The sequence below is a fragment of the Oryctolagus cuniculus genome, chromosome 3, assembly GCF_051225735.1.
Source record: "Oryctolagus cuniculus isolate XC-2025 breed Fujian yellow rabbit chromosome 3, ASM5122573v1, whole genome shotgun sequence".
NCBI classification, from domain to species: domain Eukaryota; kingdom Metazoa; phylum Chordata; class Mammalia; order Lagomorpha; family Leporidae; genus Oryctolagus; species Oryctolagus cuniculus.
The window spans coordinates 36,810,415-36,822,498 of record NC_142869.1 but is presented as its reverse complement, the minus strand read 5'-3'; the positions used below and the strand labels follow the sequence as shown (position 1 = coordinate 36,822,498).

At 40.0% G+C, this 12,084-nt stretch overlaps 1 protein-coding gene across 2 annotated transcripts in view; it reads left to right on the top strand.

Moving 5' to 3' along the window:
* Positions 1-12,084, top strand: part of CYP20A1 (cytochrome P450 family 20 subfamily A member 1) — a 65,090-nt gene that overhangs the window by 30,392 nt on the left and 22,614 nt on the right. For both annotated transcript variants that reach the window (XM_002712554.6, XM_051848291.3), the window contains 3 exons: positions 3,201-3,279; positions 7,304-7,419; positions 8,550-8,604. In XM_002712554.6, coding sequence (XP_002712600.3) covers positions 3,201-3,279; positions 7,304-7,419; positions 8,550-8,604 — 250 coding nt within the window. The remainder of the gene's footprint in view (positions 1-3,200; positions 3,280-7,303; positions 7,420-8,549; positions 8,605-12,084) is intronic.

The following is a 12,084-nucleotide window of genomic DNA, read 5'->3' as shown; positions in this document are numbered from 1 at the left end:
ATTTATCATTGCTACAATGCTGTTAGCTCATCTGGAGCCCATATTAAAATTTCTTTAATTATCTCAATAATATTCATTTAAGTTCCCAGCCCCTCCAATCCAGGACCCATCTCTAAATCTTTCCTTACTTTTTACTAATCAAACCTTTTTAATCCGGAACAGTTTGGCAACTTTTGTTGGTTTCCTTTGACACTTTTGGAAATTATGGGACAATTATTTTGTAGACTGTTCCTTAATTGGGTATGTCTGATATTTCATGAGTAGATTTAACTAGGTATTAATGTTACTAAAAGTTGTCAAGGAAAGTTTTCAGGCCATAAACAGCATTTAATAGCCACCCTCAAATGATCTTTCAATGTCTGAAACACCAAGGGATTATTACTGTCCAGTCATGTCACCAGGAGTAATAACCAGTTTGTGAGTTCAGAGGCGATGATGCAGTCATCATGACCGCTGCTGTGCTGACAACAGATGGGAGATGTCATCAGTTGTAAGATGCATGCTAATTTCACATGTGTTAAAATGTGAAAAAAGGGACACCCCACATTCAGTTCAACTCAGTATGATATTCAGTTGCAGTACTGTATTTCTGAACTACCAAAACATTATTCCAGTAATTTTCCCACCAACATTATGTGTTCCTTTCTTGTGCTTTTATTAAAAAAATGTTGTTTGTATATTGTTATTTTTACTTGAAAGCAGAGAGAGACAGATAGATCTTCCATCTGCTTGTTTACTCCCCAAATGCCTACAGTGGCCGGGAGTGAGGCAGGCTGAAGCCAGGGCCCTGCCACTCCCATCTGCTGCCTGAGGATAGCCATCAACAGGAAGGTGGATCAGAAGCAAAGCAAGCAGAATACAAACCAGGCGCTCCAGTATGGGATGTGGGTTCCCAAGCAGCGGTTTAAGCTGCTGCACCAAATACCCTCACCTTTCCCTGTGCTTTGGACAACAGTTAGAATTATTGGTCTTTTATGTGTGGGTATTTAATAAAGTTCATGAATAGTGGAATTAAAAGATGTTTATTTTGATGCAAAAAGTTGAAATCCATGCATAGTTTTTTTACACTATGTGTTTTCATGAACTTTTTTTTACAGTTTGTTTATTTTTTTAAAAATGTATTTGAAAAGCAGGGGGAGAGAGAGAGAGAGAGAGAGAGAGAGAGAGAGAGAGAGAGAGAGAGAGAATCTCCCATCTGCTTGTTCACTTCCCAAACATTCACAACAGTCAGGATTGAGTCGGGTCGAAGCCAGGAGCCAGGAACTCCATCTAGCTGCACATGGGTAGTAGGGACCCAAGTACTTGAGCCATCACCTGCTGCCACCAGTGTGCACATTGGCAGGAAGCTGGATTAGGAGCAGAGGTGGGATTCATCCCAGTCCTTCTGATGTAGGATGTGGGGGTCCCAAGTGGCAGTGTAACTGCTGCAGCACAGTGCACACTACACAAAGTTTTTGAAGACCCTTCATATGCATGGACCTCAGAATTTATTTGCTAAAAAATAAACCTATTTTCTATTTTCTAGTCGCTTTTTGGAGTACCTGTATACAAATTTGCTTTTAATAGCTCAAAAACAACATTTGATGATTAAAAATAATTCTTTTGTTTGTGAGGTTAAACATCTTTTGTAACTTTTGTCAAAGATGTGTTTCTTTTGTGGAATGCTTCCTCATATCTTTTGGCCATGTTTCTATTCATGTGTTTCTTTTCCTTATAGTCTGAAATAATTCTTTATTTTCATCCCAATTTCATTTTATTTTACTTTATAGTGCTTTTTGATGATCACAATGTTGACTTCTTATATAGCTAAACCAGTTCACCTTTTTTCATTATGAATTTTGCCTTGTGCTTTACAATGTGCTTTGAAACCCCTCTTGCACTCGAAGATTATTCCGAATATGAACATTTGCTCTACATTTTCATATTTTTTACATGTGGTTCAATTTTTTACATGTGAGTATCCTGATACACGTCTCTCTCTTAAGGTAAGAGTTGAATGGGGCTGGCGCCGTGGCTCACTGGTTAATCATCCGCCTGCAGCGCTGGCATCCCATATGGGCGCCGGATTATGTCCCGGTTGCCCTTCTCCCAGAACAGCTCTCTGCTGTGGCATGGGAGAGCAGTGGAGGATGACCCAAGTGCTTGGACCCTGCACCCACATGGGAGACCAGGAAGAAGCACCTGGTTCCTGGCTTCGGATTGGCGCAGCGCCGGCTGTGGCGGCCATTTGTGGGGTGAACCAACGGGAGGAAGACCTTTCTCTCTGTCTCTCTCTTTCACTGTCTAACTCTATTTGTCAAACAAACAAAAAAAAGAGTTGAAGATTCTTTAATATTTTTTTCAAATATTTAGTCATTGATCAATATATATTGTTTTCTTTCTTCAAGTTCTTGCTGAACTTTTGAATTATAATTCAATAATGTTTTTTACAAGGGCTCATGACCCAGTTTTGCAATAGTAGGAGCCTGACTTGCTGCTTATCATCACCAAGCCTTAGACTCATTTTTAAAGTTTTATTTTGTCAATTGGAAAGGCAATGACAGAGAGGGAGGGGGGGAGAGAGAGAGAAAGAGAGAGACCTTCCATTTGCTAGTTTACTTCCCAGTGACCTCAACAGCCAGGGCTGGGCCAGGCAAAAGCCAGGAGTCAAGAACTAAATCTGACCTCTCCTGTAGAGGGCAGGGGCCCAAGTGGGCCATCTTCTACTGCTTTCACAGGCTCATAAGTAGGGAGTTGGATCCAAAACAGAATGGCCAGGACTCAAACTCATATTCTGATATGGGATGTCAGGGTTGCAAGCAGCTGCTTAACCTGTTGCATCACAATGCTGGTTCCTGTTTTTGAAACTTTTTCTGGACCTCAGCCAATGTTTGTCAGTATCATAGACAAAATAAAAGTTTATTTATCCACTTTTGCCATTATAGTGAAAAATTGGGGATTAACTCTACTTCCATGTTTTTCTTCATCTCTATTCCTACTCCTTTTAAAGAAATTTTTCCTTTCCAGTAGACTGAAATCATTAAAATATATTTGTATCTTATCCTCAAGTAAATAATTGTGCATCGTACTTAAAAGAGAGCACTGTACTTATCAGAGTTGTTGGTGAAAAAGGAATTCCTTAATTATTAGTTTACATTGCTCTGTAATATTTAGAAAATCTGTGTTCTGGATAATGGGTCTATATATTTTCCTACTTTCAGGTTTGGGCTGAGATTGGAAAAGGCTTTCTAGATGGGTCACTTGATAAAAATACAACTTGGAGAAAACAATATGAAGGTGGTAAGTTTGTCTACTCCTAATTGTTAGGACAAAAGCATATTTGTCTCAGCGTTATCTCTTGATAGATATAGATCTGTAGATCCATAGATCACTTATATTTCTCCCTCTGTGCTTTTTTTCTGTACAATAAAATTCTTCCTTAACAAGAAAAAGAGGGAAGAACAGTAAGTTAGTTAAAGAAACTCTAGTACTCACTGTGGAATGAGGGCAGCATAGAGCTGGTGCACACTACAGAATCTGTAGAAAGTTTAAGGGTATAATCCCAAGAAGGCAACTTGACAATACATGTGAAGAGCCATAAATAAAGGATGAAATTATCTTAGAGAAGAAATATTCATGAAGATTTTACTTGTAGAAATATTTCTGCAAGTAGAAAACAACCTAAATGTTCAGCATTATAGGAGTTGCTAAGGAAATAATATCAACCTGATTAAATATTACCCAGATTTTTATAAAATGTAACAAGATTAAGAATTCTCACCATTACAACATAGAGTAATATCATTTTCAAATTTGTATGGCATTGAATGCACTTTATAAAATGTACACAGCAAACTATGCAACAGATAAAGGATTAATAACCAGAATCTACAAAGAGATCAAGAAACTCCACAAAAACAAAACCAACAACCCACTCAAGAGATGGGCCAAGGACCTCAATAGACAGTTTTCAAAAGAGGAAATCCAAATGACACATGAAAAAAATGTTCAGGATCACTAGCAATCAGGGAAATGCAAATCAAAACCACAATGAGGTTTCACTTCACCCCGGTTAGAATGGCTCACATACAGAAATCTACCAACAACAGATGCTGGAGAGGATGTGGGGAAAAAGGGACACTAACCCACTGTTGGTGGGAATGCAAACTGGTCAAGCCACTATGGAAGTCATTCTGGAGATTCCTCAGAAACCTGAATATAACCCTACCATACAACCCAGCCATTCCACTCCTTGGAATTTACCCAAAGGAAATTAAAGTGGCAAACACAAAAGCTGTCTGCACCTTAATGTTTATTGCAGCTCAATTCACAATAACTAAGACCTGGAATCAACCCAAATGCCCATCAACGGTAGACTGGATAAAGAAATTATGGGACATGTACTCTATAGAATACTATACAGCATGCTGAGTGAAATAAGCCAGTCCGAGAGGGACAAATATATGTTCTCCCTGATTGGTGACAACTAACTGAGCACCAAAAAGGAAACCTGTTGAAGTGAAATGGACACTATGAGAAACAGTGACTTGATCAGCCCTTGTCCCGACTGTTGATGAACAATTTAATACTTTATTCACTTCGGTATTTTTTTTTTTTTTTTGACAGGCAGAGTGGACAGTGAGAGAGAGAGACAGAGAAAGGTCTTCCTTTGCCGTTGGTTCACCTTCCAATGGCCGCCGCTGCAGCCGGCGCACCGCACTGATCCGATGGCAGGAGCCAGGATCCAGGTGCTTTTCCTGGGCTCCCATGGGGTGCAGGGCCCAAGCACCTGGGCCATCCTCCACTGCACTCCCTGGCCATAGCAGAGAGCTGGCCTGGAAGAGGGGCAACCGGGACAGAATCCAGCGCCCTGACCAGGACTAGAACCCGGTGTGCCGGCACCGCAAGGTGGAGGATTAGCCTATTGAGCCACGGCGCCGGCCCTCAGTATTTTTTTTTTGTTCTGCTTAATACTATTGGTTGAACGCTGTAATTAACACACCATTATTCTTAGGTGTTTAAATTTAACTGAAAAGTGATCTCTGTTAAATATAAGAGTGGGAATAAGAGAGGGAGGAGATGTACAATTTGGGATATGCTCAAGCTGACTTGCCCCAAATGGTGGAGTTAGAAATGTGCCAGGGGATTCCAATACATTCCCATCAAGGTGGCATGTACCAATGCCATCTCACTAGTCCAAGTGTGCCATCTCACTAGTCCAAGTGATCGATTTCAGTTCACAATTGATCATACTGATAGGTCTAAGAGTCAAAGGGATCACATAAGCAAGACTAGTGTCTGCTAATACTAACTGATAGAATAAAAAAGGGAGAGAACGATCCAACATGGGAAGCAGGATACACAGCAGACTTATAGAATGGCAGATGTCCTAAATAGCACTCTGGCCTCAGAATCAGCCCTTAAGGCATGCGGATCTGGCTGAAGAGCCCATGAGAGTATTTTAGGTATGGAAAGCCAAGACACTCTAGAAAAAAAAAAAAAAAACCTAAATGAAAGATCTCTGCGAATGAGATCCCAGTAGAAAGAACGGGCCATTGGGCCGGCGCCGTGGCTCAATAGGCTAATCCTCCACCTTGCGGCGCCGGCACACCGGGTTCTAGTCCCGGTCGGGGCGCCGGATTCTGTCCCGGTTACCCCTCTTCCAGGCCAGCTCTGTGCTATGGCCCGGGAGTGCAGTGGAGGATGGCCCAGGTGCTTGGGCCCTGCACCCCATGGGAGACCAGGAAAAGCACCTGGATCCTGGCTTCTGCCATCGGATCAGCGCGGTGCGCCGGCTGCAGCGGCGGCCATTGGAGGGTGAACCAACGGCAAAGGAAGACCTTTCTCTCTCTGTCTCTCTCTCTCACTGTCCACTCTGCCTGTCAAAAAAAAAAAAAAAAAAAAAAAAGAACGGGCCATCAAAGGAGGTACCTTTCTCTGAAGGGAGGAGAGAACTTCCACTTTGGCTATGACCTTGTCTAAATAAGATCTAAGTTGGCGAACTCAAAAGGCTTCCATAGCCTTGGCAACTTATGACAAGAGCCTAGGGAGATTACTGACACCATAAACAAGAATGCCAATTGTTGCTTCTCAGAGTACGTATCAGCAGGAATCCAGAATGAGCAGCAGCACTGAGACTTGAACCCTGGCGCCGTAATAGGGGATGTGGGTATTATCCCAAGCAGTGTCTTTACCACTTGGTCAAAGGCTCACCCCAGGGATACTAATTAGGGAGCTATTGCAGTGAACCAGGAAGATTAATAACATGGGTTAGAACAACAGAATCCTCCTTCCCCCAAAAAAGTAAGAGTAATTCTTATTTTGAAGATAGAATCACCAACGCTGGCCTACAGATTAAATGCAGAATATCAGAGAGGTCAACACCAATGCTTTTAGGCCTGAGTAGTTGGAAGATGATGTTATTAGGAAATAAGATAGGGAGGAGTGTTGGAAGGTCCAGTTTTGGGGGGAAGGATCAAGAGTTGAGTGTGTCGGATATGTTATGTTTAAAGTGCCTCAGGCATCCAAGTGGAAATGTTGTTTGTTGCTGGATGTATGAGTCTAGAATTCAGAAGAAATTTACTAGAAATGTAATTTACTAGAAATGTAAATTACATTTACTAGAAATGTAAATTTGGAATACCAAGGTAATAAATACAGACAGAAAAAGAGAAGAGGTTCAAAAGCAGAGTGCTGTCCTAGAACATGCCATCTTTCAGAAATCCAAGAGATGAGAAAGAATCAAAAAAGACTGAGGATGATCAGGAGGGAAGTGTGGGGTTCTGGGAACCAAGTGACCAAGCGTTCCTGGCTAGTGACATGACAGTCAAGAAAGATGAGGACTGGATGATTTTGTTAACCTTTGCTTGTCAGTTATTTATATCTTTTAGGTTTCAGAAGTTTTCTGGTTATTTCATAACTGTTTCTGTTCCTCAACAAGTGATGCCTGATTCGGAAGAAGGAATATAGTTGTTGGAGGAAAGAATTTAGAGGGAAGATGGGTGGTGTCAGGGGAGAGATGGATGTGTTTGGAGGCCTCTAAGGTGCTGGCAGGGCTCTAACTTCTCAAGCTGGGTGGTGATGGTATAGGTATCTGCTTTATAATTATTCCTTAACCTGTACTTACATGTTTAAATATTTTTCTGTGTGTTAAGTTTAGGAAAAAGAAGGAAGGAAAGGAAATAGATGAGTTAAAATAGTATCTTTATTGTTGTTTATTACCTTTGAAGGCTTTATTCTGCACATAACTTTGTGCAGATTTACCCTTAAACAGTTCAGTCTCCACAAATGCTTGTATTCTAATTGTGTGTGTTTCTTCTCTAAGCCTTTATGGAACTGGAATGTACCTTAAAGAAAATCATAAAAGAACGAAAAGGAAGGAATTTTAATCAACATATTTTCATCGACTCCTTAGTACATGGGAACCTTAATGACCAACAGGTGATGTAATTGTTAAATGTTTATCAAATAAAAAATAATTGGGGCTAGCACTGTGGCATAGCAGGTTAAGCCTCCCGCTAACTCATGCAGCGCTAACATCCTGTAAGGGTGCCAGTTAGAATCTCGGCTGCTCCACTTCTGATCTAATTCCCTGCCTGGGGAAAGCAGCAGAATATGGCCCAAGTACTTGGGCCCCTGCACCCATGTGAGAGTCCTAGAAGAAGCTCCTGGCTCCTGGTTTCACTCTGGCCCAGCCCTGGCCCTTGTGGCCATTTGAAGAGTAAACTAGTGGATTTAAGACTTCTCTCGCTCTGCCTCTGTCTCTGCCCTCTGTAACTCCACCTTCCAAATAAATTAATAAATCTTAAAAAATCACACATATATGGAATGTGCTTTTCACTCACTTTAATCCAGATATTCTAAAATTGAATGGCTTCTCCTTTATTGTATATTTTAAGTAGTAAAAATAGTCTGTGGTTACTAAGCTGTTTGAAGCAGCAGTATATTATTTAATGTTTGAATAAGCAAATATTGAGCCAGAATCCTGTGATCATAAAAGAGGAGAAGGACTGGTATAAGCCTTTATAGACTAAGCCACTCTGCCCTGTGACCATGTGTGGCAGCTTGGCTTGTTCACGGTGCAGGCCTGTTACCACTGGCGCACACTGCCTCTGTGTGTGGTCAGGCAAGCCGCAGATGGAGCCAGTACTGCAGCACCCGTTCACTGGAGGACTCTTGCCCCACTCCATCCATGCCAGTGCTCAAAAGCAGAACTGGTTTTCTGGGAATATGTTGGTACAGAAATTGAATTAGATTCTGAGGCCAGTGGAAGGCTCTTTTCCACTTGTCAAGGCTTTGTTATCAGACCAGGCCATGCCAGAAGGTTGAGACCCAACCATTATGCTAAAGTGTATCTTCAGCCATTAAATTAAATATTTAATGTATTCAAAAGACAGTGCAGTATTTAAGTTGATTTTCATATTATATAAAATTTTTCTTAAAAACATCAGAAGGGAACAGTACAATTTTTTCCTTTCATTGATCCTAATTTTACGGTCTAGATTATTTGGTAGAGCTTAATATAGGTCACATTACATTTCACATTTTCTAAATTTATTTTTGTTTCCTAGATTCTAGAAGATGGTATGATATTTTCTCTGGCCGGGTGTGTAATAACTGCAAAATGTAAGTAAAATTGGCTTCTTTTTCAGATAGATTTCAAAATCTACAGGGTAAAGCTGTTCTGAAATAAAGGAAACATTGTCTATGTGACCTCTATAATTTTTTTCCTTCTTTTTATTCTTAAAGGCTGGATTCACATTAGTACCTTTTTTTAACCCAAGGTACTCAATGCCACCTCTGAATAGTGCTATAAAATTTTTGACACGTTTTATGGACTGTGAATTCTAGTTAGTGCCTTTCGCAGGAGCTGCTATTGACACCTTTCCAGCGGGAGCAGCAAGCTTTTCCATTTCCTGCTGCTGCTTCCCACTGTGATTCCAAGCTGGTCTGCTTATTGAGGTCTACCGACAGAAGATGCAGGCCACAGAAATCACAGTTTAAAAGAACTCTCTTGGTGGAATTGAAGTTGACTTTTATCTAAAATTCAAAAATGTGTGATGTATTTCTAAGTTTACTCACTGGTTTTTAGATTAGTGGAATACCCTTCATTTCTACAATATTTATAAAAATATGTATATACATAAAAATACACTAAGATAAAGTACTTAAAGGAAAAAATAGGACATCAGTTTAAATCTACAAAATATATGTTCACATGAATCTCATTTACAGCTCTCTCTTTCAGGAAATTTTCTTTAAAATGATGAATAGAGATGTAGATTTCCCATAAATCTTTCTTCTTTGAGAACTACAGATATTCAGAGATTATAGTTGAAAGGAATTTAGGAAAGCAGGTGTCCAAAATCTAATGTATTTGATCCTTTTAAAATAATGTTTACTTCCTTTAAAAATGTGTATTACATAATATATCTTTGCTAAAGACCTTCAAAAATAACACATAATCAACATTTCCAATATTCAATTAATATTTTCATCTTACTTTTAGTTTTTAGAAGGAATTTTAAGAGTAATGCTGTTGGGCCTGCACCGGGGCTCAATAGGCTAATCCTCTGCCTAGCGACGCCTGCACACCAGGTTCTAGTTCCAGTCGGGGCGCCGGATTCTGTCCCGGTTGCCCCTCTTCCAGTCCAGCTCTCTGCTGTGGCCCAGGAGTTCAGTGGAGGATGGCCCAAGTGCTTGGGCCCTGCACCCGCATGGGAGACCAGGATAAGCACCTGGCTCCTGCCTTCGGATCAGCGCGGTGCGCCGGCCGCACTGGCCATTGGAGGGTGAACCAACGGCAAAAGGAAGACCTTTCTCTCTGTCTCTCTCTCTCACTGTCCACTCTGCCTGTCAAAAAATTTAAAAAAAAAAGTAAATTAAAAAAAATAAAAAAGAGTAATGCTGTTTCTTTGCAAGTAGGTTTGTAATTTTCTGAGGTACTTCTACTGTGTTTGAGTGGTAAGAGAGACAGAGAACCTTAAATAAAGCCCTTGCTCTGCCATTTATTTGCCTTCAGCAAGATACTTGGGTATCTCTGTGTTTTCTCCTTTTCTGAAATAAGGGTTTGGCTCTAGCTGACCTCTGAGGTGTCTTTCAACTGTGGAATCATGTCTGATTCAGTATTGTGTTTAAAGATTGTTAAATTGCTTAAAATCACAGTTTTAAACTATTTCCAGTCATGCTTTTTAGTAGAATTCTAAAAAGGAACCAATGTTTAAGATTATTAAGCTTATTCAGTTACACTTTCAAGTGATATTTAGTTAAGTAGGACATATGGGGAAGCACTGTATGCAAATCCTAGTGCAGAACCCTTCAGTTGTGTAGTACTGTATATGGTAATTTGTATTATGTGTCCCTATAGTGTACTGCACAAGTTTTCATGTCCTTTGTGAAATAAAAATTTTACAGTTCACTCCAAAACCATAATGAAGAAGCATATGCAGGGAAAAGTTTGGGACAGCCACTCGTGCTTTTTATGAACTTTCCGTATGAGGAAATTGCCAACATAATTGAATACCAGGTGGTTATTGATTTTAGAGATAATAATATGGATTTTAGGCAAATCCGGCAAATATTTTTTAAAATTAACTTAGAGATATATTTAAATCAGCTGTTATCTCAGAAAACAGATAATTGGTAATTAGAAGTGGACACTGCAGTAAGCATATAAAAATCTTTGCTATAGAAAAAAATAGAGCTATATACAGTGTCGGTTCAAGCATATTCTAGGGAAAGAAGCAATATGTATCCAGATGGTTCCATTCTTTGAATTGTTATAATCTCAGTTTATTCCTAAAAGAAACTTTTTCCTCTGTTTCATTTTCATTGTATAATTTTCTTACATTTTCATTTCCTCACTGTATATAATCAGTAACCCAGTTTAAGCAAAAGTAAGCCATAAGCCAGTGATATTCCAGTTTTGGAATTCATTAAAATGACTGTGATACTTACAAAAGTGTAGATTCCTGGACCTCACCCCAGATCTAGCGAATCCAAATCTGGGTGTGAGATTGTGTCATCAACCAACTCCCAGTTGATTTCTGAGAATAATACTCTATGTAATAACCAGTTCTTGAGCCAGTTCGTTTACCGTTAAAAACAAAAATTTAGAATATTGATTTGTAGGTTAATCGTCTGCTAATTTGACTCCTATGAATCATTTAATTAGGGCTGCTGAATGAACTATAAATGTTTTTTTTTTAACCAGGATGAGTGAACCAGATCATTTATCACAATCACCAACATGGAACACCCCCTTCCCCAGATGAGAAGTTTATTACTGTTTTGTCTATGGTGAAATGCATTCCATGACTTTAGTTACTGCCATTTTTAAGAAAGAAAGCACCCAGGGCCCGTGTTGTGATGCAGGAGGTGAAGCTGTCCCCAGGGGTGCCTGCATCTCATATCAGAGAGCAGATTCCAGTTCCAGCTACTCCATACTTCTAATCCAGCTTCCTGCTAATGCGCATGGGAGGCAGTGTATCATCTACGGCCCAAGGACTTGGATTCCTGTTAGCTACTTGGGAGACGTGGATGGATTCTTGGCTTCTGGCTTCAGCCTGGCCTAGCCCTGGGGAATGAACCAGTGAATGGAAGATCTCTCTCTCTCTCTCTCTCTCTCTCTGTGTGTCTCTTTCTGTCTCTCTCTTATTCCCCCTCTCTCTGTCTCAGTACATTTCAGATAAGTACATAAAGCTTTTTTAAAAAAAGTCTCCAGTTTGCACTCTATTTTTGACAATATTCTATAAATATTTATGTCCCATTCATTGAAATACAAATCCTATGAAGGATTCCATTCTTTTTTATGGCCTTATGTATCTTCTGTAATTCAGGGTGGAGAACATTTGGCCTGCAGGCTGTATAAGGTCAGCGAAATCATTTGTTCTGGCCTTTCCAAGGCAGCTCTAGGTGGAACTTGAAATTTAATAAATCTGTAGTAGCTAATTTGTATTTATTTATTTTTAAAGATTTATTTATTTGTTTGAAAGTCGGGCTTACAGAAAGAGGGAGAGACAGAAAAGATCTTTCATCTGCCAGTTCACTCTCCAGATGGCTGCAATGACCAGGACTGGATCAGCCGGTAGCTGGGAGCCAGCAGCT